At 39.0% G+C, this 25,713-nt stretch overlaps 1 protein-coding gene across 1 annotated transcript in view; it reads left to right on the forward strand.

The window, feature by feature from the left end:
• SEC23A (SEC23 homolog A, COPII component) overlaps window positions 1-25,713 on the forward strand; it is a 61,745-nt gene that overhangs the window by 14,702 nt on the left and 21,330 nt on the right. The window contains exons 3-13 of the mRNA XM_075532375.1: window positions 309-366; window positions 1,338-1,424; window positions 2,465-2,701; window positions 5,129-5,208; window positions 5,919-6,063; window positions 8,100-8,258; window positions 9,260-9,375; window positions 9,601-9,724; window positions 13,362-13,442; window positions 14,446-14,535; window positions 18,475-18,581. Of these exons, the coding sequence (XP_075388490.1) occupies window positions 309-366; window positions 1,338-1,424; window positions 2,465-2,701; window positions 5,129-5,208; window positions 5,919-6,063; window positions 8,100-8,258; window positions 9,260-9,375; window positions 9,601-9,724; window positions 13,362-13,442; window positions 14,446-14,535; window positions 18,475-18,581 (1,284 nt within the window). The remainder of the gene's footprint in view (window positions 1-308; window positions 367-1,337; window positions 1,425-2,464; window positions 2,702-5,128; window positions 5,209-5,918; window positions 6,064-8,099; window positions 8,259-9,259; window positions 9,376-9,600; window positions 9,725-13,361; window positions 13,443-14,445; window positions 14,536-18,474; window positions 18,582-25,713) is intronic.

Below are 25,713 nucleotides of genomic sequence, written 5' to 3' on the forward strand. Positions count from 1 at the left end.
CGACTAAAATATTTTTAGGAATCGAATGAATAAGTGTTTCCTAGACACAAGTGTAGATGTCACTAAACTCCTTTGAAGGAAAATGAGTATGATCCTAATTTCATTATTGATGTTTGTTACATATTAAAAGACAGATTCACCATTTAGAGGAAACTGTAAGGATAATCTATTACAGCATTTCAAAGTACATGGCTTTAAAAATAATTTATTATACATTTGAATTTGTTATTGTTTTGGAAAGAAATTTTATGTAAATAAGTTTCTTAGAAAGCTCAACTTATATATCTTTTTTTCCCCCCATAAAACAGTCAAGTGGATTACCGAGCAAAACTCTGGGCTTGTAATTTTTGTTATCAAAGGAATCAGGTAAGAACCCCCCCCATTGTAGCTATTTAATGCTGTCCTACAGTTTAGTTACTAAAACTGTAGGGTAACACTGTTAATCAAACAAACAAAAAAAAAGGATATTTAAAAAGGTGGATTTTGAGGACGGACAGCAGAAAAGTGGGTGAAGTGAGACGTCGGACGGTGTAAGATACAACAAAATAATAATCTATAAATTATCAAGAGTTCATGAGGAAGGGGGTACAGGGAGGGAGGGGAAAAATGAGGACCTGATACCAAGGGCTGAAGTAGAAAGCAAATGTTTTGAGAATGATGATGGCAACAAATGTACACACGTGCTTGACACAATGGATGGATGTATGGATTGTGATAAGCGTTGTACGAGCCCCCAATAAAATGATTTAAAATAATAGTAATCATACTGAGAATTTTTTTTAAAAAGTAGATTTGTTTCATGAGGGAGGGAGGAGTGGGGAGGGAGGGGGAGAGAAAAAAGGAAAATGAGCTGATTCCAGGAACCCAAACGGAAGGCGAATTTTGAGAATGATGAGGGCAATGAATGTATAAGTGTGCTTTACTCAATTGATGTATGTATGGATTGTGATAAGAGTTGTATGAGCTCCTAATGAAATGATCTAAATTTAACAAAAAAGAGCTGATACGAAGGGCTCAAGTAGAAAGCAAATGTTTTGAGAATGATGATGGCAACAAATGTACAAATGTGCTTGATACTATGGATGTATATGGATTCTGATAACAGTTGTACAAGCCCCCAATAAAATGATTTTAAAAAAAGATTTTAAAAAATTTCTTTTTAAGATGTTAGTTTTAATATAATAGTACTTATTTTTGAATAGCTAAATAAGGAAATAATTATATTTAGTTAAACATTACTCTAAAAATTTATAAAACAATTTATTATTTTATAATTATAATTATTATAATTTCGAAATAATTTATTATACATTGTTTTGTCTTTTTTCTATTTCTAGTTTCCACCTACCTATGCTGGCATATCTGAATTGAATCAACCTGCTGAACTTTTACCTCAGTTTTCTAGCATTGAATATGTAGTTCTGGTAAGACGATAAGAGTAAAGTTTTAAGAAAATGTTTGATGTCCAGTATTTTAATTTATAACAAAATAATTCATAAATTAACATGGCTTAAAAGGCATTCTTTTAATTTTTCATATTGAATTGATGAGACATTTCAAAGGTCGTAACAGGAGGTAATTTCATAATTGTTTGATTGGTGTCATCTAGTGGATAGAGTGATGTGATCTATTAGCTGAGTAACCCCATAGGATATCATATTTCTATGATATTCACACATGTTTAACAGTATGATCATGGAGCCTGCAGACGTATCCCTGAGTAGAGTTGATACAATCACCCTTTCAGTGGCTCTTGTTCCCCAAACCAGTTCTCTGTAAAACATAGTAGTTTTTGTATTTAAGTTTTGAAAATACTAATATTCTTATGACTTCTGTAAAAGTAAACATACTTATAGTAAACATACTTGTAGCAGTCCAGCACTTTGTTCAGACTGGCGAGTGTCTAGGTCTTTGTAAATCTAATTTAGGTTTAAATAGTTTGTAGAAATTAGCTCATCCCCCACACCCCCACTAAAAACAAAAAAAATGAGCTCATTTGATTTTTTTAGAGACTATATTATTTTCTTAAAAGTAGTATCTGTTATAATTGATGAAAGTCATGTCATTAAATAAAATGGAAAGTGAGAATCCCCTCCGTATAACTATAAGTAGTGTTTTTAAACTCGATTTTTCAATCAATGATGGTATACTTTCAATGGCCTGGAATAGCAGCACGAAGTACTCCTCATTGTTTAAACAACCATATTCGGAGCAGGGGTGGGACGGCTCAGGACCAGGCAGCCTTTCGTTCTGTTGTGACTCATCGGGTCCCTGTGAGTCGGTTCTACCAGGTAGCACCTAACAGCAGCGTGCTGGGATGCCTCTGTCTGTATGTACTGCAGATTATTTCAGTCGTCTTCTGCTGATTATCCTTGTATATTTGATTGAGGAGTTACTATGTTTAAGGAAAACTTTAAAAAACAAAACAAAAAGAAAAGCTTGATCTTTTTGTCATTTTTTAAAGCGTGGTCCTCAGATGCCTTTGATCTTCCTCTATGTGGTTGATACTTGCATGGAAGATGAAGACTTACAAGCCCTCAAAGAATCAATGCAAATGTCTCTAAGTCTTTTGCCACCTACAGCTTTGGTTGGACTTATAACTTTTGGGAGAATGGTACAGGTTCATGAACTTGGATGTGAGGGCATTTCAAAAAGCTATGTCTTCAGAGGAACGAAAGATCTGTCAGCCAAACAGTTACAGGTAAACACCAAACTGCAAGAATGTATTCTGTTACAATGAGTAGATCAATAAAGTATCAATTTATATATATATATATTAAACATTTTATTAGGGACTCATACAACTCTTATCACAATCCATACATACATCAATTGTATAAAGCACATCTGTACATTCTCTGCCCTCATCATTTTCAAAGCATTTGCTCTCCACTTAAGCCCTTTGCATTAAGTCCTCTTTTTTCCCCTCCCTCCTCGCTCTCCCCTCCCTCATGCGCCCTTGATAATTTATAAATTATTATTTTGTCCTATCTTGTCCTGTTCGGCGTCTCCTTTCACCCCCTTTTCTGTTGTCCTTCCCCCAGGGAGGAGGTCACATGTAGATCCTTGTAATCGGTTCCCCCTTTCCAACCCACTCTCCCTCTACCCTCCCAGCATCGCCCCTCACACCCCTGGTCCTGAAGGTATCATCCACCCTGATTCCCTGTGCCTCCAGCTCCTCTCTGCACCAGTGCAGATGCTTGCTCTATGCAGACTTGCAAGGCAGAATTCGGATCACGGTAGTTGGAGAGGAAGCATTTAGGAACTGGAGGAAAGCTGTATTCTTCATCGGTGCTACCTCACACCCTGACTGGCTCATCTCCTCCCCTAGAATTTTTTTGTTTTATAATTAGATAAGTTTGCGCTTAGTAATCTAGTGAAGCGTCTGCTAGTTTATCTCCAAGTGTAGTCGATGAAAGAGTCCTTGTGATGGTCCTTGTTACAAAAAGTATCTCCCTTCTGAATAATTTCACACATTTTGTCTATATATTAAAGCCTCACCTGTCAGTAATCAGTCAGTGTATGAGGAGATTTCCGTTATCGTTTCATTCTTTTTCCTCACCAACTTTGAAGCCTCCTTGGATGTCTGTAAATGCTTCGATGTAGACCTCTATGAAGTATTTTATTATAAATGACGTGCATCATTATATTATCATAAAGGCTTTAAATTTAGTAGTCCCATCATTTTCTTTTGCTTGCCCTAATTGTTATCTTGTAAATTGGACCCTTCACTTATAAGTGAATCGTCAAAGTTTTTCTTTAAAATCATTTTATTGGGGGCTCGTACAACTCTTTTAAAAAAATCATTTTATTGGGGGCTCATACAACTTTTTATCACAATCCATACATATATCTATTGTATAAAGCACATTTGTACATTCATTACCCCCATCATTCTCAAAACATTTGCTCTCCACGTAAGCCCTTGCTATCAGCTCCTTATTTTTTCCACTCCCTCCCTGTTCCCCCCTCCCTCACAAGCCCTTGATAATTTATAAATTATTATAATTTTGTCATTTCTTACACTGTCCAGCGTCTCCCTTCACCCACTTTTCTGTTGTCCGTCCCCCAGATGTGTTGTCAAAGTTTACAGAAGCCTGAGGGCATGAAGTTTGGGAGAGGCGTGGGCTTTTCTTTTTTGATAACTCACTTAGGGACTGAAAGCTCAATTTGTTATTTAGTGAGGGGAGATCACTTAAGAACTTTGAAGTTAAATACTCATAGGAACTATGGATAGTTACTTTTTTTCATATTTAGGAAAAAATTCTATCATTGGGGTTAATTTAATCCTTGTTTAACCAAGGTGAGGGAAAATACGTAATATCGAAACTCTTGGGGGAGTTTTTCTTTAAATAATTTTATTGGGGGCTCTTACATCTCTTAGAGGGAGTTTTCAAAATTTACTTTTCTCTCAGAAATTGTAATAGACCACGAGAGAGCCCTGGTGGCGTCGTACTTACGTGTGGGCTGCAATCTGCAAGGCTGGCAGTTCGAAAGTACCCTCCGCTTTGCAGAAGATGATGAGTGAGAGTTAGAGTTGCAGTCTTGGAAGCCCATGAGAGCAGTTCTGCCCTGTCCTATCGGGTTGCTGTTAGTCAGAACTGGCTCAATGGTAGGGAGTTTGGCTTGTTTGAATGCTTGGACCAGGCAGCTCTGGTGACCTCAGTTATGTAGTGGGGTGTTAACTGCAAGGTCAGTAGTTTGAATTCACCAGCCATTTCACGGGAGAAAGACGAGGCTTTTTGTTCCTGTGAAAATTACAAGCTTGGAAACCGTATAGAACAGTGGTTCTCAACCTGTGGGTCATGACCCCTTTGGGTCAAATGACCTTATCACAGGGATTGCCCGATTGATTACAGTAGCAAAATTATATTTAGGAGGTAGCAATGAAAATCATTTTATGGTTGGGGGGGGGGTCACCATAAAATGAGCAACTGTATTAAAGGTCTCAGCATTAGGAAGGTTGAGAACTACTGCTATAGAGGGTCTTTATAAATTGTAATCGACTTGACGGTGGTGGCTTTAAAATATATTTTTAAATGTTAATGCTTAGGGGATCATCTTGCACAACCATTTAAATCCTTTTACAAGTAATGAGCTGGCTGTCATACAAAGACTCTCTCTACAGGAAATGCTGGGCCTCTCTAAAGTACCAGTTACTCAAGCAACCCGGGGAGCACAGGTGCAGCAGCCACCTCCTTCTAACAGGTAATCCTTACATACGGCAACTGTGGACTTTATAATTCCTGCACCTGGTGTGAGCATGCCACTTCCGCAACACGAATGGAGGCGTTCAGCGATGCTATAGTGCTGATTATGTTGAGGAATAGAGACTGCATGAGGACTGGTTTTTAAGGAGTTGAAGCAGAGTCGTGTCACTGAAATATTTAGTTACTCTAGGTGTTGATACATTCCTGATTTTGATACTTTTAAGTTAAGAAAAAAATTATTTTTGTTTGAGTGCAAGCAAAGCAGGCCTCAGACATGTAAGTCTTGCCTTCCCAACCTCAGGAGTACTTTCCTCCCTGTGATTCCTAATCAGAGGCGACATCACTAATGCCGTGTTGCTCTAATGTCTCCTAATTATTTCTCATAACCTCATAATTTAGTAGATTTGTAAATGAGAGATTAAGTTCTTAAGTAATGTTCAGTTGCGCGTTTGTTTATAGCAGTTGTTTTCCCCAGGCCAGTATTCTCAGCATCCCATGGGAACGTGTTAGAAACTTAAATTCTTGGGATCCAACCCAGACCTTCTTAAAAAACACTGTAACCGGGACCCAGGAGTCTGTGTTTATGCAAGCCTTCCCACCGATTCTGATGTGTGCTAAAATTTCAGAACTATTGGTACAGTGCATTCAATGAACAACCTCAACCCACAAATATTTAGAAATAGTATTCTATTTAATTTTATTTTGCAGATTCTTACAGCCAGTACAGAAAATAGACATGAACCTCACAGATCTTCTGGGAGAACTTCAGCGAGACCCTTGGCCTGTTCCCCAAGGAAAGAGACCTTTGCGTTCCTCTGGGGTGGCGCTCTCCATCGCCGTGGGACTGCTGGAGGTAGTGATGATGCTTTCCAAAAAGTATATTTGTATATATATATACATACACACCTGTGTGTGGGTCCTAATGTGTATGTGGTACTGTTAAATGAAAAAATCACATCATAGAGCACTGAGTTTATATCATTTTATTTATGTAAAGCTTTATAGTATGTCCTTTTTTTTTTTTTAGTATGTCCTTTTGTGCATAGAGAATATAGTTGGCTTTGGGCAATAACTGCTTTTAACTAAAAGGGTTAGACAAAAAGTATTGGTACAAACCCTCAGAAACCTTTATTAAGGAAAAATATCAAAATGTGAAGCTTTTGCTTTTTTTCATTGTTTTTTTTTTGAGATACCGCTTTTTGACATACCCACCATCTAGGTCTAGATACCTCTGAAGGCACGTTGCCGTCTCTTAGCCCTCCCCTGAAGGACTCCGTCCTCTTCGATTCATAGCACATCACAACAGCAGTGTGGTGTCCAGGAGGGGTTCCAAATTGTGATCCTCTGAAACATGCTTCGAGTTTTGGGAACAAAAAGAAGTGTGAAGGGGAAAGATCAGGGTGGAGTGTGGGTGGGGCAAGGGTTCCCAAAGAAATTCCTGTGGGAGAATTCTTGGCACCTGTGAAGAATGAGCAGGTGCACTGTCAGGATGGGAACATTTTTTTCCTTAGTGTAGCTTTCCTGCCCCTTTTTCTCATGAATGCTGTTTTTTTCCACTTTCTTAAAACTTTAACAGCAAATCTCCATGATTGAGAAAAGCCAAGACCCCCCCCTTCGAACTCTGACAAAGTCACCGTAACCTTTTCAGGTGACCTTTCTGTCTTGATTGAACTGACTAAACAGATCTCTGTGGAATCCACTCTATTGAGTAGACTTGTTTTTTTAAAGAAATCATTCTATTGGGGGTTCTTACAGCTCTTATAACAATCCATACATCAGTTGTATCAAGCACACTTGTACATCTGTTGCCATCATCATTTTCCCTAAACATTTTCTTTCTACTTGAGCCCTTGGTAGCAGTCCCCTCCTACCGCCCCCTTCCCCCTTGAACCCTTGATAAATTCTAAATTATTCCTATTTTCATATCTTACACAATCTGCTGTCTCCTTTCACCCATGTTTCTCTTGTTAGTCCCCTTTGGGATGGGGCGTTATACGTTGATCATTGTGATTCGTTCCCCTTTCCTCCCCCTTATTCCCTCCTTCTGCCCTCATGGTTCCTGAGGGGTTTCTCTGTCCTGGATTCCATGTGTTGAGAGCACTTATCTGTCCCAGTGCACAGCCTGCGGTCTAGCAGGACTTGTAAGGTAGAACTGGGGTCATGGTAGTAAGGAGGAGGCAGTATTAAAGAACTAGAGGAATGTTGTGTGTTTTGTCGGTGATATACTACACCCTGGCTGACTCGGGCCTGCCTTGTGACCGTTCTGTGAGAGGATGTCCCATCGTCTACTCCGACCCCCTCGTTCCCACTGATAGGATTTTTTGTTTGGGTCTTCTGATGCCTGATTCTTTTTCAATCTAATCCAAAACGTCCTCAACATTTTGCCCTACTGATAGCAACTCTTTTTTTTAATTGTTGTTACATGTTCCTATTTATTTTTCTTCTTCTTTTTGACTGTACTTTCACTCTTATCATACTGGAGTTTTGGAAGAAAAGGACAGTAAAATTAAAAGTAAAAGTATAAGTCATGGTCAGGTTTTAAACATACAAGTCTAAAACTAACAAAAATTGGAAAACAATATCCCTCTGCTGCCTTCTCTTCTCCCAGTGTAGGACTAGTGAAGTGGAAAGGGAAACTACTTGTCTTTAGGGACTAGATTTATAGACTATTTGAAACGTTAAGAATATACCATTAGTTAGAATAGGATTTCAAAAGAAACATGTTAAAATTTTATATCCTTATTTCTGTTGTGAACATTGGGTCGTTTAGTTCTTGGAGAAAATCTGCTTTCTCTTTTCTAGAGAGAATGTATAAAAACTTACCAGATATGTGCATGAACATGTTTTCCTTTAAGCTGTTTTGATGAGTCCCACCCTTTTTTCGGATAGTGTACTTTTCCCAACACGGGTGCTCATATTATGATGTTCATCGGCGGTCCAGCTACTCAGGGACCTGGGATGGTGGTTGGAGATGAACTGAAGATACCTATAAGGTCATGGCATGACATTGAAAAAGACAACGCCAAATATGTAAAAAAAGGAACTAAGGTAATTTTGGTTTTTATCTAATTAGAATACTCATTTGATAGAAGAGGAAGAATGCAAATACTTACTGATACTGTGAAGTTGATACCTGCTTTTTATGTTCTGAGAAATTCTTTTTTGATAAATTAGTTTTTGTGTAAACATGTGAAAGAGTAACAGTAGGTGCCAGTAAGCATTTAGAAAAATTACTCCAGAGGGAAACCTTGCCTTTTTAGTGTTCACATCAATGCATGTCTTTCTCTTCAGGAAATGTTTTATGAGTTTTCCAGTTTCCCTTTCCAAGATGTTGTCCTTAATATTTCCTCTAGATGTGTGTATTGCCCATAGCTTGAGTAGTCCACCAGTTTTTCATAGTTATTTTCTGATCTGGTAAACACTCTTTTATTTGTGCTTTCAAGTGCAAGTACTTTTTCATAAGTGTTCATTTGTGTAGTTCTGCTTGCTGAAAATCCCCAGTTATTTTTAAAAATTCACTATGGTTCACCTTTTAAAATATGGTGCTGTATTTTCTCCTGTTTCTTTTTGGTAGCCCTTATTTGTTATATTTAAAAAAAATAGTTAATCACAGTGATCATTATAGTGGATGCTTTTCCTGCCCTCAAATTTCTTTTTTCTGGTTCTTTAAGGTCATTACTTTGGTAACTGTCCGTTTCAGATTTTTTCGTTTACTTGCGGCTTTGGCTTTAGCCAGAAAAAAACTCAGTGTTGCCCTTCTATTGCGTTCACGTGCCTGTAGCAAGATGCTCGAACTGCCCTAGCATCGTTTAGGGGTTTATCTCTTAGGCAAAAATGGCTTGTAAAGAAATAGTGTGAAAACGCCAGACTTTGCAGAAATTATAGTGGCATTTTATCAGCCACTATAGGAAATTAATGTGAGCAAATCATAATGAAATTTTATTAGAATGTTTGTATTCTTCCTAGGTAATTTTGATGTTAATTGAAAAATACTTAAGAATGATTAAGCTTATGTGCTTTTTTGGTTTGATTGCGAAAATCTCTTGTAGCATTTTGAAGCGTTGGCTAACAGAGCTGCCACATCCGGGCATGTTATTGACATCTATGCCTGTGCGCTAGACCAGACTGGCCTCCTGGAGATGAAATGCTGCCCTAACCTAACTGGGTGTGTATTTAATTTTTACAAATATAAACCATATAGCAGTAACAGTAACTTTTTTTGAGGGGAAAAGTCAGTCAGCATTTTACTATTTTAAGGAAAAACTGGTTGTTTTGATATTATTCTTAGTAGCTGATATTTTTCATCTTTAAAATTTTATTGTAGAGTTTATTTTTCTGGTGGAACACATCTGCCTTTATCACCTACATCGTGTGTTTTTTCTTCATGTAGAGGGTGCATGGTGATGGGCGATTCTTTCAACACTTCGTTATTCAAGCAAACTTTTCAAAGAGTCTTTACCAAAGATATGCATGGACAGTTTAAAATGGGTTTCGGTGGCACTTTAGAGATAAAGGTAAGAACGGAAACTCGACAAGTATGGTTTCTTACCAAGAGAGGCAATTGTAAAGTTGACTATAATTTTAATGTATCATTGACCAAATTCAGTATATGCTTTAGAAATACTGGTTAATTTAGGTTGAATCCTAGAATTAGAGATTTGATTCACCAAAAATATATGTAATCATTAAATGTACAGTTAAACTGTACACTTGGGCATTTCAAAACTTGTTAAAAGCAGCATAGAGACTTAAACTTTTCTTGAACTTGTTATTTTCACTTTGTAGCTTAATTTTTAAGCCTACTTTATCTTTTTAATGCTTAATTTATGTTCATTCTTGTTTTAGTTTTAGTATTAATGGTATAAATTGACATCTAATTTAAGATGAACCTGTTTTATGCTATTTGCATCATCAATAATTGTTTTATGGTTGGTTAGTTGTTGACATACATTTATGTCATTCGTTTCAAATTTAGATTAAAAAACCCCCAAGTTTAGTGTTAATCACAAGTGTGTTAAAATTCATGGATTGCTTTGAGTTGAACCGGCCTCACTGGTTGTACATTGACTTGATTTTCAGTAAATGTATCTCGTCAGCCTTTACTCATTTTATTGCTCTATCTATCTATCTATCTATCTATCTATCTATCTATCTATCTATCTATCTATCTATCTATCTATCTATCATGCATGTTTAGGAGAGTATACAGATTTCAAGGGACTTCTAGGGAAATTTAGTCTTTTAAAAATTTTCTTTGAAAAACAGTTTTGATAGAAAGATAAGATTCATGGGGAGAAAGATAAATAGTAGTAGATTACAAAAGCACTGTACAGATTAGGAAAAGAAAGTTAAATACAGGCAGTAGCAGTTTATCCTAAAGGAAATATGACTTACCTTGGGCTTTAAAAAGTTTGCAGTTAAGGTGATTGAGGAGAAATGCATTTTATCAGGAGCCCAGCATGAACAGAGGCATAGAGGTGAGGGAGGGAATAATTTTTGAGGGGAGCATAGTAGATGAGGGGGCCTTGTTGGAGTATGGAATTGATAAATGGAATTTTTCCTTGAGCTTTTTCAAGCCCCCCTCATATTTGGGAAAACTACCCCTTGATAATAGTAGGTTTCTTTTGAAGTATAACAGAAAGGTTAAAGATACAGAAAAGTAGATGGGTTGGGTGAAGTTTGGCATTGTAGGTACAGGCAGAAGAAGCCATTGGAAGTTAACGAGACTACTATTTTAGGTAAGACTAGTTGAACTGTCATATATAAAGGAGAAATCAGAGGAAGAAAATTCTAAGTGAAGTTATTGTGTTAATCTGTGTTGATCAGAAAAACAAATTCTTAGATACTCATAGGTGTATAAGAAAGAGCTTTATATAAAAGAGCAATTGTATATTGAGAAACATCCAGTCCAGATCAAGTCCATAAGTCTAATATTAGCCATATGTCCAATACCAGTCCATAAATTCCTCTTTGGATTTATGTAGCCATGCAATAATGCTGAATGCAGTAGCCGTGGGAGGATCTCATTGCTGGTGTGGATCTCTGTGTGGTTCCTCCAGCTCCAGGGCTCAGGCACCGTCAGTGTGTCTTCATGTGGCTGGTCAACAGGAATGTCTTACAGGGAGACAAAGCAGAAAGTGTGGGTCTGACCTCCAGTGAGCTGATTGACAGTCTAAACTCCACTCTTTCACTCTTATTAGTCTCAAGTTGACAACAGATTATGTAACTACCACATTGACTTTCTAAATGTTTTAGATAGATGGTAATGATAGTTTAGATTTCATTGGCAATAGAAATGGAAAGACACCAATCTTGTTGACAAATTTTCTATGGCAGAAAAAATAGAAGCTAATTTCTTTTTTGTTAAATCTTTTTATTGGGGGCTCTTAAAGCTCTTATAATATTCTGTTTATCAATTGTGTCAAGCATATTTGTACATAAGTTTCCATCATCATTTTATAAACATTTACTTTCTATTTGAGCCCTTGGTATCAGCTCCAACCCACCCAACCCCCCACCCTTGTGACCCTTTAATAAATGATAAATTATTACTATTTTTCATATCTTACACTGACCTTCCTTCACCCACATTTCTGTTGTTGGTGTCCAAACCTCCCACCCCCCTGTGTGTGTGTGTGTGTGTGTGTGTGTGTGTGTGTATTTTGCGTTGATCATTGTAATTGTTCTCCCTTCCTCCCCTCCTTTCCTCCCCCCTATGCTTCTGGGATCACTACTCCCATTTCTGCTCCTGAGTGGCTTATCTGACCTGGATTCTCTGTGTTGTGAGCTCTTATCTCTACCAATGTACATGATCCGGCTGAGCCAGAACTGAAAGGCAGGACTGGATCATGATAGTGGGAGGTGAGGAAGCCTCAAAGAACCAGAGGAACATTGTGTGTTTCATTGGTGCTATACCACGCCCTGGTTGACTCATCCCTACATTGTGACCCTTCTGTGAGGATATGTCCTATTGTCTACAGATGAGTTTTGGGTCTCTGCTCTGACCACCCCCCTTAATAATATGTTTGTGTGTGTGTGTGTGTTGTCTTCTGGTGCCTGTTACTTGATTCCTTCGACACCTCATGTTCTCACAGACTGGTGTGCTTCTTCCACGTGGCATTGTTGTTTCTCTGCTAGATGACTGCTTGTTTAACTTCCAAGTTTTTAAGAACCCAGATGCTATATCTTTGGGTAGTTGGGCATCATCCACTTTCTTCACCACATTTGCTTGTGCACCCATTTTGTCTTTAGTGATCATATAGGGAGGGCGAGCATCACAGAATGCCAGGTTGTTAGAACAAAGTGTTCTTGCGTTGAGGGAGGACTGGAGCAGAGGCCCTAAGTCCTTCTACTTCCTCAATGTATTGCCATATAAATGTATGTACATAGGCCAACACCTCTATTTCTATTAATCTATTTACATAAGCACACACTTATGTTTATACCTCTATCCATAGCTTTGCTTCCTAGACCTTTCCTGTTTCCTTTTATCTTCCTCCTGCTCCACCATCACACTGCCCTTCTGCCTCTTAGTAATTCCTCTCAGCTAGATTGCTGTTGCTCCAACACCACTGGGATCTCTACGTCCTACTCGTTGTTGCTTTTAATTCCTGGTTGTTCCCCTGCCTATGGCGTTGTTTGCTCACAGCTCCTTCCCCTCGCCTCCTCCTCCCCCCAAGTCCCTCTGGAAGTACCAGTCCGTTGCTTTCTCCTCGGGCTTGTTTCCCATGCCTCTGGATTTTCTGATCTAACAACAGGAGCACTGGGTGGGTGATTCTACCTGGATGCCATCTTGACGACTCCTCTCTCAAAAGAAGATAAGGTTTGGAGTAGGATGTGTGAATTTTGTGTATAACGTGAGTTTGAGTTGAGGGTGAGGTTCCATATAGACATCACTTGTGGGTAGCTGAAAATGCAGGATTAAAGATAGGTCAGGGTTATATTTTAAACTTAAGAATTTTCCACAGATAGTGCTCATTGATTAATTTTAAATAAATACTGTGTATATATGTCAATGGGCTATTTTTTAGGGAAGCTGCAGATTTCCAGTGAAATTATGCAGGAAGTACACAGTGCTCACATGTGTATCCCACTCCTAATTTTTTGAGCTTATCTTTAAGCAAACCTAAGTGTTGCTTTCTTATTTTACAGACTTCAAGGGAAATAAAGATTTCAGGAGCTATTGGACCCTGTGTGTCTCTCAGTTCTAAAGGACCATGTGTATCTGAAAATGTAAGTTATCTTTGTTCCAATTAGATAATACAGTTAGTTCTCAGGGAAAAACCAAGAGAAATCTGAGTTGTCCGCTTCTGGCAGACTTTCACTATTATTATGTGGACTAAACTGTTGAGTGGAATGTGGTTTAACTTTAGTATACTTGTGTTTGTAATTGCGCTGCCGGTACCTTCTTTTCCTGTCCACTAGCCAATTGAAACTTTTACTGTTGCCAGTTTTCTAAATTTTATGCCTTAACTTAATTATTGTGTCAATATACCTAAAAGAAACAAACTCAGAATGAGTTGGAAATCTGCTGCCTTGTGAAATTTAAAATTAGTTCTAGACATCTTTTACCATAATTTCCAACCCCTAGAAGTAGCCTAGTCACCCAAATTTCTCTTTGATTTATTCTATCTCCTGGAGGTACAGGCAGTTCACATTAAAACTGTTGAATCATGTAGCTCTAAGGAGAATCTTGGGATAGATGCACAAAAATGAGTAATAAAGTTTAGAGGTGGCACTGTTAAAAAGTTAACTCCTAAGTTTGTATGGTAAAGATTTTTAAGAATCTTTTCTTGATAGGCCGCTTAAATTATACAATTCTGATACAAAGAAACGTCATTTATATGTGCATGATTCTATCATAAATCAATATCTCTTTCTACAAATCAAATAATTGGATAGAAGGAAAGTTGTAATTCATTAAATTATGTATGCTTTTAAAGACTACGGTATGAAGATTTCTATCAATATTTTTGCAATTTACTTAACAAGAATTTGAATTTTAAAATAATTCATTATATACAATTTGCTTCATTTTATTTCAGATGTGTTTATGATATGCTTTATGATATCCTTTCAAAACTCAGATATGTTTATGATATGCCTTTAAAAATCGTTAGCTGTTAACATTTGTTGGATAGTAACCTGAAACATTTGCTTTTCCCTTAGTGGAGTTGTGTAGCTTTACATGTAGCAACATTCTCTCTTTTAAATATACTGTGTTTTATTCTAACAGGAGATAGGAACAGGGGGCACTTGTCAATGGAAGATATGTGGACTGAGTCCCACAACAACCTTAGCAGTGTATTTTGAGGTTGTAAATCAGGTATGACTTTTTCTAAGTATTGAAAACTAATTTTGAACAAACATTTAACTTTGGCAATGAAAAGTTTGTGTTTATTTTTTGTTGGTAATTAATTATTCAGTTTGTTTTGTTTTAGGGTGTGTATTTGTCATTTTCTATTTCTTACGCTTAAATTGTTTAATGAAAAGGACATACTATAATAGAGATATTAGGGGTGTCAGCAAATGCTCTTGGGACACCCAATTTGAGCCCCAACTTTTCTTCCTTTATTTTTAAAAAATAAAATGGAGACATAAACAAAATTATGTTTTTGAATTTAGTTATCTAGCTTATTGAGGGTGTCTCAAGGTATATAGTAACTTATGAACCCTTTTATAAGATACTCTAATGTATCAAATTATAAACAAAAGATTAGAAGATAATATTTGGATTTTTTCATCCACAGGAGGGAATGTCACATTAAAGAATGATGTTATTTATAAGCTACTTCTATACCAATAGTTTTAGGTACAAACAAGTATTAATTACTGATCTAAGGCACATACAAGATTGGTTTTAAACAGTTGGAGTGTTTGAAGAACACTCTTATTTCTACGTGACAGAAGATAGCTAAAACATCTATTTTCAAAGAACTTGAGGCCAGATTTCATAATGACCACGTACTTTGTGAGTGTTGCTGTTCATCTCTTTCCATTATTTACCCCTCATTGGTCATGTGTTCATTATGTGATTATCTTCCTGAAAAGTCTGTATGTATCATTTGTTCTCTGTTCGTAACTAGTCATCATCAAGCCTAACCAGAACTCGCCTGTCAGTTTGTCATGCTGTGGTGGTTTACCTGGTTCTGAGCTACTGCAAGTAGCATCGCCAGTATTTCAAATGCTAACTGAGTCAGCTAGCGTACACAGGCATCAGTGGAGCTCTCGACCAAGAACAGACTGAGGAGAAGGAATAGGCAGTTGACTTTCGAGGGATTCACCAGTGAAAATCTTTTGAGTAGCCATGGACTTTTGATGCAGTGCCAGAAGACCAGCCCCTCATGACTGGGGAAGGCCTGTCCCAAGGCAGAGTTGACCTGAATGGCATTGATGGAACAAAGCTTTTGGGACTTTGATTTGCCGATGGGGCATGACTGAAGATGAGCCACAGCTGCAAACATCTGTCAATGATTGGAATATGCAGCATATAAAATATGAATCCAGGAAAATTGGAATTCGTTAGAAATGAATTGGAACGCATGGGGCTTGATAACCTATTCATGCGTGACCTGAAATGGAGTAGCATTGGCCATTTAGACTCAGACAGTCAGACGGTTTTCTCTGCTGGGAAAGACACCTTGACGGTGCTAACAATACGTTCTTTCTCTAAAAGGATGTTTCACGTTCTAGCTGAAGTACAGGGGCAGTGATAGGATGAAATCTATGTGCTTATAAGGAAGTCCAGTTAAAACAACTCTTATCCCAATGTATCCACCAACCACTAAAAGTAGTGATGAAGAAATTGAAGAATTCAACCAACTTACTCAGTTTAAATTGATCAAACATGCGAGCAGAATGTTTTGATGATTACTAGCAATGGGAATTTGAAAGTTAGAAACAAAGAGGAAGGGTCGGTAGTTGGAAAATATGGTATTTGTGATAGAAGCAAGAAGGAGATCACTTGATAGAAATTTTGAAGACCAGTGACGACTTCATGGCAAATACCTTTTTTCTTTTTTTAAATAGTTTTATTAGGGGTTCACACAACTCTTAACGCAATCCATACATACATTAATTGTGTAAAGCATATTTGTACATTCATTACCCTCATCATTCTTAAAACATCTGCTCTCCACCCAAGCCCCTGGCATCAGCTCCTCACTTTTCCCCCTCCCTCCCCGCTCCCTCCTCCCTCATGAAACCTTGATAATTTGCAAATTGTTATTTTGTCATATCTTGCACTGTCCAACGTCTCCCTTCACCCACTTTTCTGTTGTTCGTTCCCCCAGGGAGGAGTTTATATGTAGATCCTAGTAATCAGTTACCTCTTTCCAACGCACCCTCCCTCTACCCTCCCAGTGTCGCCACTCACACCACTGGTCCTGAAGGGATCATCCACACTGGATTCCCTGTGTTTCCAGTTCCCATCTGTACCAGTGTCCATCCTCTGGTTTAGCCAGGTTTATAAGGTAGAATTGGGATCATGATAGAAGGGGGGCGAGGAAGCATTTAGGAACAAGAGGAAAGTTGTGTGTTTCATCATTGCTACATCGTACCCTGACTGGCTTGTCTCCTCCCCGAGACCCTTCTGTAAGGGGATATCCTGTGGCCTACAAATGGGCTTTGGGTCTCCACTCCGCACTCCCTCCCACCCCCATTCACAATGATATGATTTTTTGTTCTGATGATGGATGGCAAATACCTTTTTATCAGTAACATAAATTACACTATGTATAGCGACCTCACCAGACGATATACACAGGAATCAAATTGACTACATCTTTGGGAAGAGAAGATGGAGAAGCTCAATATCACCAGCATAAACAAGCCAAGGGTGTAACTGTAGAACTGGTCATCAGTGGCACATATGCAAATTCAGATGGAAGCTGAAGAAAATTAAAACCGGTCCATAAGAGTAAAAATCCAACTTTGAGTAAATCCCACCTGCATTTAGACAATATCTCAAGAACAGATCTCGGCTTTTGGATTTTTTTATTGTGAATTATGTGAAGGTTTCCAGCAGATGAACAGTTTACATATAAAAATTCATACACATGTTGTATGAATTCATCCATTGAATTCTCCTCAGTGTACCATCACTTACCCCACTTTCTCCTTGCATTTTCTGTTATCCCCTCTTATCCAACCTCTGCATTATCTTTGAATAAATGCTGTCCCTTTGATCTGTGTGGTCGATTTTTCAAATATGGGGGTTAGCTTAACTCTAGACTTGAGAAATTATTAAGTGTCATAGACTTGGGATTTCACCAGTCTTTGTCTGATCAGTAAGCCTGGCTTCTCGTATTGTAAGTTGCTTTGCACATTTTTCATCGACTCCATCCTTTTCAGAGCAGTGGGTAGTGGTAGCCGGCCATCATCTAGCCCTTGGTCAGTCTGAGTAAAAGAGCCATCTCAAAGTTGAAAACCAGAAAATCCCATAACCATCTGGAAAGAAGAATCACCAGTGGCGCTCATGTGAGATCACTTCTGAAGTGGCCAGGGCGGCAGAGGTAGCAGAGGCTGCCTCAGTGCTGAGACCGCAGAGCAGAGGGCACACATGAAACTGTGAGACAGAGTGGTGGTTGTCCAGCTCATGAAACAAGGTAACGACTAAGGGTCCACATAACCGAGAAGCTGAGGCCCAGAGAGACATACAGCTGTGAGGGTGAGGAGTTTTGACAGATTCATGGCTGCCAGAGGAAGAAGTAGAGCCGGAATCATCCTTCGAAAGAGATGGCAGGAGTTCTCTGATACTTTGGACACGTTATTAGGACACATACGTCCCTGGAAGACTTCATCCATCTTGCTAAAGTAGAGGATCAGCAACAATGAGGAAGACCCTCGCTGGATTGGTGCAGTGGCTGCCCTAATGACTGGGCTTAAACAGCAACTGTGAGGACGAGCCAGGAGTGGAAAGTGTCTTTTGTTCTGGTGTCCTTAGGGTTGCTGTGAGACTGATTTGACTCCGTCATGCCAGCAGATTCATCCTGAATTGCCTCACGTAGGCTTTTCCTTGTCTGATGACTTCTTTACACGTTTGCCTTTACCTTCCCCGTGTTTGACCTGTATACTTGAAATTAATTGCCTAGCTGAATGACTTCCTTCATCATTTTTCTTCTCTCCCAAATCATAGCTGTTTTGTATGCATTGGTAGGAAGTGTCCTTCAAGACGACTTACAGGCTGTAGTTAATTTTGTGAGGATCATATGGCAACAACCAGTAATAGATTTTGAATAATTTTTACTAATTTATTTTTACACAGCATAATGCTCCAATTCCTCAAGGAGGGCGTGGTGCGATCCAGTTTGTGACTCAGTATCAGCATTCAAGTGGGCAGAGACGCATCCGAGTGACCACTATCGCCAGGAAGTATGTTGAATTTGTTATAGGTTAATTTAAATGCTTAAGCTATTCTATTCTGGTTAGGACTTTAAACTAGGTTTCTATTTTGGGTGACATGTATGGCTAGAGAGTGAATATTTGTAACTAATAACATTTTATTTCTTTTTAAATGAACTTAGGTATTTGTTAAGCACTTTTAACTGTCAGGAAATATAAAAAAATAGCTACTCTTGAGATAAATTCTGAAAAAAAGTTATTTTACCCCATTCCCATAAGAGGAGAAAACCTCCCAATGCACATAGTATTTTATAACAGGCAGTAACTAAAAACTCAAGCCTGTCAAATCAATGCCAACTCATAGTGACCTTAGAGGACAGGGTAGACCCGCCTTTGTGTGTTTCTGAGACTGTAATTGTTTATGGGAATAGAAAGTCTCTTTCTTCTTGCGTGGAGTGATTAATGCTTCCCAACTGATGGCCAAGGGGTTGGCAGCCCAACCCCTAGTCACTACTCTTCCAGGGCTCCTATACTAGGCAGGAGTAGCACGTATGCTATGGAGAGAGAGAGACAGAGACAGGGGGGGAGAGAGCATGTGTGTGAATCAACCAGCACAGTAATGACTAAATTTAGTTTTTAGCTACATTTATTGTGTTTTGTTACTTACTTCACTGACTTAATATACAGAATTGAGTGGATTCTGAATTATAGAGATTATATAGAATAGAGCCAAACTACGCATAGGGTTTCCAAGACTGTAAATCTGTACCAAAGCTTTATAGGGACCAGCTAGGGGGTTAAAACCACTGACCTGTTGGTTAACTGTTGAACACCCAAGGGTTCTGTTTAATTTACCTGCCAGGTTGTTAGTCATCTTTTTGCTCTGTGGTTTGGGTACTGTTGTGAGAGGAAGTAAATGCAAGATACTTAAATCTAGATCACCTTTATTATGGTATGGTCCTTCTCAGACTATTAATGGTGCGTAGCCCTGGCTGGTGGTTATGTATTAACCTACTAACCCCAAGGTCAAGTGTTAGAAATGATATTTTCAGTGTTGTTCACCCTCACTGTGATTCAACTGCATCTGTCCTTTGGTCTTCCGTATTTAATGTCCAGTTTTCACATGAAGTGATGGAACATATGGCATGGGTCAGTTGTATATTAGTCTTCAAAGTAAAATCCTTGGCTTTCAGTACTTTAAAGAGGTATTGTGTAGTGGATTTATTTAATGCAATGAGGCAATTTGATCTCTTGACTACTGCTTCCATGAACTTTGATTGTGGATCCAAGCAAGACAAAAATCATCCTTGACTACTTCAGTCTTTCCTCCATGTATCAAGATGTGACTTTGGTCCAGTTGTGAGAATTTTGGTTTCCTTTACATTGAAGTGTACTCTATACCGAAGGCTGCAAGTCTTGATTTTCATCATCAAGCGCTTCAAGTCGTCCTCACTTTGAGCAAGCAGGGTTGCATCATCTGTATCTCATGAGTTATTTATAAGCCTTCCTCTAATCCTGATGCTGCATTCTTCTTCATATAATCCAGCTTCTCTGATGATGTGCTCAGCACACCAATTGAATAAGTACAGTTAGCCAGATTCAACCTTGATGTACTCCTTTCTTAATTTAATCCATGCAGAATCCCCTTCTTCTGTCCGCACAACTGCTTCTTGATCCATGTACAAGTTCTTCATGAGCACAATGAAGTGTTCTGGAATTTCCACTCTTGTCAAAGGTATCCATAATTTGTTAGAATCCACACAGTCAAATGCCTTTCCAGAGTCAATAAAACACAAGTTAACATCTTTGAGATACTTTCTGCTGTTTTCCAATATCCATTTGACATTAGTAATGATATGTCTTGTTCTACATCCTCTTCTAAATCCAGCCTGGGGGTGGTGGAAAAATCCAGCCTGGCCCTTTGGCAGCTCCCAGTGAATGTACTGCTGCAATTGTTGTTGGATGATCTTCAGCAAAACTTTGCTTGTATATGATATTAATGATATTGTTCTATAATTTGAGCATTCTTTGGAATGAATAAAAATATGGATCTCTTCTAGTCAGTTGGCCAAGTAGCTGCCTTCCAAATTTCATGGAATAGACCCGTGAGCACTTTCAGTGCTGCTTCAGCTTGTTGAAACATGTCAGTTGGTATTCCATCACTTCCTGGATCCTTGTTTTTGGCTAATGCTTTCAGTGCAGCTTAGACTTCTTCCTTCAGCACCATTGTTCTTGCTCATGTGCTCCCTCCTGAGATGGTAGAGAGTGGACTAGTTCTTTTTTTGTACAGTGACTGTATATTCTTCCTATGTTCTTTTGACGCTCCTGCATCATTGATTATTTTGCCCATAGAATGCATTTTGAGGCTTGAATTTATTCAGCTTAAGATATGCTGAGGTGTTTCTTCCTTTCTGATTTTCTCGAACCCACTTTGTTATTAACTCTATGTCAGGCTTTATGAGATTTCCTCCTTTTGTTAGTCGGGCTTGACCACATGACATCCATTCATGCCACATCCTTCGCACACGGTCTTTAAAAGGCTTATTCAAAGATACATCCAGAGGCTGCAGTACAGATGTAAGCCTACCTGGAATAATGACTAAAGTAACTTTACTAGATTTTGCCAATTTTTTTATGTCATCTGATAGATGGGCTCTGAACATATCCCAAACAAGTAACGATGGCTTTTTCTTTAAGGCTGCTCCTGGTCGTCAGTTCCAAGTTTCTTCCAGCCATTTTTCTGTTCCTTCTTCATCCATCCAGCCTTTAACATGCGCACACACAGTAATTCTTAGTGGGAAATTGATCTTTTTAGGCAAGGTCTTTCTTTTAAAAATAATGAGAAGACACAGCTTAATTCCATTAGCCAAACATGATAGAACAACTGTAAAGTGTTTTTTTTTTCATTTCCTGTGGTTTTGAGAAAAATGATTTTTCTCCTAAACTTGCCACAGTTCTGTTGCTTGGAAGACCAAAAGTCGTGGCAGCTTCATCATTTAATAAATGACTGGAATGACATAATTTTTTCTTCAAGGTCTTGTGGCAATTTCTGGGAAATCTTTGTTCTTTGTCTCAAATATAGTAGGCCAAACCTATTCATGAAGCAGGTACACCATCCTGCTGACACAGCAAATTTTTCAATGCCTGGTGCTTTATATTTGTCATCCTTAGCCATTTGTAGAGCACGTATGTGGATTCCCATACGTGTTACACAGTAACCATTTTGAGGACACTCCATAACCCATTTATGCAATTCACTCTCTAGAGCCCCTTAAAAAGATGTTAAACCACGATGAACTTTTTTAGCTTTTGGAATCTGTTCCAAGTCAGCCTTCATTTTCTGCCCCTCCCTCGCTTGCTTTTCATCAACACAGAATTCCCTACTTGCAATACTGTTAATGCTCTCTTCTGCTCTTGACATAACCTTCATTTTGAAACCAGCCTTATATGACTGGCGTTTTTGTTTTGGTTCAAGAGTATCCATTTCTAGTAGGATAGAAGAACAAGACTTTGAAAAAGAACTTTCATGGTAATGCCCACTCCCCCAGCGACGTGTTAGTCAGGAGGAGGGGAGGGGGAGTCTGTGCCGGTGGGGGGGATGCAGGATGTGAATTAACACAGAGACCAGAAGGGAGAGACTGAGTGCAGCCACAGACACATCCTTAGCAATTCAGCTGCCGGCGGAAGTGAATCACTACTGGTGCTTCTGCGAATTGGAGCCGTCCTCGTCATAGACGGCTCTAATTGGTTCGATGTGAGTAAGCAAACATTCAAAGACCTGCAGTGTCAGTGGGGCTTTGAGTGAACAGCGGAGAAACGGCAATCAGCCGCGAGATAACGCTGGTCCCGTTACCTCGGGGGCCCCAGCAAGATGTCACACCTCGCTGGGGTACCACTGACCCATGTATAAGCCGGACCCCAGTTTTTCTGCACATTTATTGTGCTGAAAAACTTGGCTTATACACTGTATATACAGTAATTCATATTTTTTGTATTTGAAGTGCCGATTATTCGTAGATTTTTACAGCTGGTTCTTCTCGTTTTGGGTGGTGCCCCATCAACACATGAAGGTCCCACACACTGTACTCCATCCATGTCACCAGTGCCGACTCTCCTTTGGGAAGGCAGCTCTTCCTTAGTCATATTTTGAATGCCCTCGGACCTGAGGGTTCATCTTCTGGCTCTGTTCCCGGCAGCGTCCGGCTTCCCGAGGGTTTCAGACATGTCTCGGTGCTCTCCCTAAGATTTTAGTGGCGAGTGCCTCCAAAGTGGACAGCGATTTCTCCTTTGCAGTCTGGTCTTCATCTGGAAGCTTTACTGAAATCTGTTCATTGTGCAGAGTTCTGCTGGTATTTGAAATACCAGTGACAGAGCTACCAGCACCACACACTGACAAACCGACAAAGTGTTGGTTGATTCTATAGAGACAGATCTTACAAGCATAGTTCTTTAGTCAGATATTCTTTATTAGTTAAAAGTAAACTGTTTGGGTATAAGGAGACTTTAGGGGATTTATTTATTTTTTAAGATTTAAGGATTATTTCAGGGCAGTAGTTTCAGGGGTTCATTTAGCTTCAATTACTCCAGAAAATGTAGATTCCATTAGGATTTGAGAACCTGTTTTGGTTTCCCCTTTATCATAATTGCGATAGAATCTTTGATTAAAATGGACAGTAATGGTAGCCAGACATCACCTTGTTCTTCTGTCACGTGGCAGAGGATGTAAGTGTTCATAGAGGTAATTGGCCACATACTCGTTTCCTCCTTTTTGTTCTGTGTTAGATAGCGCCAGACGACGAGCCCCTTCCTTCTGTTGATCCAGGGTAATAGAGTCCAGTTGTTGTACCTTGAGTCCAACTGTTGTACCTCACGAGCTTTTAAGATCCTAGACACTACACAAGGATAGACAATATCTTCATTAAACACAGTAAAATAAAATTCTTAGAAAATTAAAGAGTTAGATAAAATTTAAATCTTAATATATTTTTTAGCACTATCTGACATAAACTTACTTTAGTCTTATTACTCAACAAGTTTTTTAATGTTTATTTTCAGTTCTTCTTACCCTGGCAAATTGGGATGGATCATATACTACACTTTGACAAGCACTGGTAGAGACTACAACACAGTTATAGAGTAGTATAATTATTTCCTGTGTTTGTTGATCGAATTTCCAAAGGAAATTAGGACAACAGATACCTTTTCTCTTGTCTGTCTCTGATAGATTCTTTAGGTAAGAAATATATTGGCCTTGTGTTAGCTGCATAGCTTTGAGGAGAGAAGTTGAATTGAGTACCGTTAGGTTTTTTATTTTTCATTTTATTAGGGGCTCATACAACTCTTATCACAATCCATGCATATACATACATCAATTGTATAAAGCACATCCGTACATTCTGTGCCCTAATCATTTTCAAAGCATTTGCTCTCCACTTAAGCCCTGTGCATCAGGTCCTCTTTTTTTCCCCTCCCTCCCCGCTCCCCCCTCCCTCATGAGCCCTTAATAATTTATAGATTGTTATTTTGTCATATCTTGCCCTATCCGGAGTCTCTCTTCCTCCCCTTCTCTGTCATCCATCTCCCAGGGAGGAGGTCACATGTGGATCCTTGTAATCGGTTCCCCCTTTCCAACCCACTCACCCTCCACTCTCCAAGCATCGCCCCTCACTCCCCTGTTCCTGAAGGTAACGTCCACCCTGGATTCCCTGTGCCTCCAGCTCCCATATGTACCAGTGTACAACCTCTGCCCTATCCAGTCCTGCAAGGTAGAATTCAGATCATGGTAGTTGCGGGGAGGAAGCATCCAGGATCTGGGGGAAAGCTGTGTTCTTCATCGGTACTACATCGCACCCTGACTGACCTATCTCCTCTCCTAAACCCCTCTATGAGGGGATCTCCAGTGGCCAACAAATGGGCCTTGGGTCTCCACTCTGCACTTCCCCCTTCATTCACTATGGTATGTACACACACACACACACACACATATTTATGTATATATATATACATATATATTTTCTTTTTTTTTTTTGCATGATGCCTTATACCTCATCCCTTAGGCACCTCGTTATCGCACAGGCTGGTGTGTTTCTTCCAAGTGGGCTTTATTGCTTCTGAGCTAGATGGCCGCTTGTTCACCTTCAAGCCTTTAAGATCCCAGACACTATCTCTTTCGATAGTCGGGCACCATCAGCTTTCTTCGCCACATTTGCTTATGCACCATTAGTTTTTCTAAGAATTAATTATTTCTTTGTACACTTATAAATAGTTGAATTGGCAAAAGTTGTGTTAGATTTTTATAACAAGTTTCCCCGTCCCAACCCCCTCAACATTTGTGGTTCAGTGAGTTACTTAATAGGGCTCTTTTAGCCGTACTCTGTAACTCCTACCATTGACTGGGTGGGATTGTGTATATTTTCTCTTTTATTGATGCGTGTGGATAAGAGAAGGTGGGGGAAAGATGCTGATGGGATTATGTGATATAATTATGAGTAATTGTTAATAAGATTAATTGTGATGTGAAAACTAAGAACTCTAACGTGAGGATTGGTCATTTTGCCATTCTGCTAGGTATAAAATGATCTATCCCAGAAGCAGACTGGGGATCTCACTTCCATCCAGAGAAAAGAGCCAGGAGTGTAAGGCAGTACTGAGATCAGTGTGTGCGGACCCCTCTAGGTCCAGGAGACAGGAAGCTGACACAGGGCAGTGATAGAGCAGCTGCACTAGTAGAGCCAGAGAGCATAAGACAAGAGTAGCCCCCAGAGGGAGGGGGCTTCCAGGCCTAATGTCTATAGGTTCATGTAGTTCAGAAACCTAGGTTTTCTGACCAGCAGAACTTGAACTGAGAGCCACCTGAGAGAAGACCCTTATTTTGTGTTATACTTATGCTTTCAGATGGAGGAAATATATTTTAAAGTTTATGACATACACATATATGAGAGTGTACCCCCCAAAAACTCCCCATAATTAAAAAATCACTTTATTGGGAGCTTATACAGCTCTTATCACAACACATACATCCACTGTGTCAAGCATATTTTTACTTTTGTTGCCATAATCATTTTCAAAACATTTTCTTTCTATTGGAGCCCTTGGTATCAGCTCCTTATTTTTCCCCACCCTCCCAAACATGGGATTTTTTTTCCCAAAGCTATGTGTTTAA

Source organism: Tenrec ecaudatus, chromosome 14 (genome assembly GCF_050624435.1).
Source record: "Tenrec ecaudatus isolate mTenEca1 chromosome 14, mTenEca1.hap1, whole genome shotgun sequence".
Classification (NCBI taxonomy): Eukaryota; Metazoa; Chordata; class Mammalia; order Afrosoricida; family Tenrecidae; genus Tenrec; species Tenrec ecaudatus.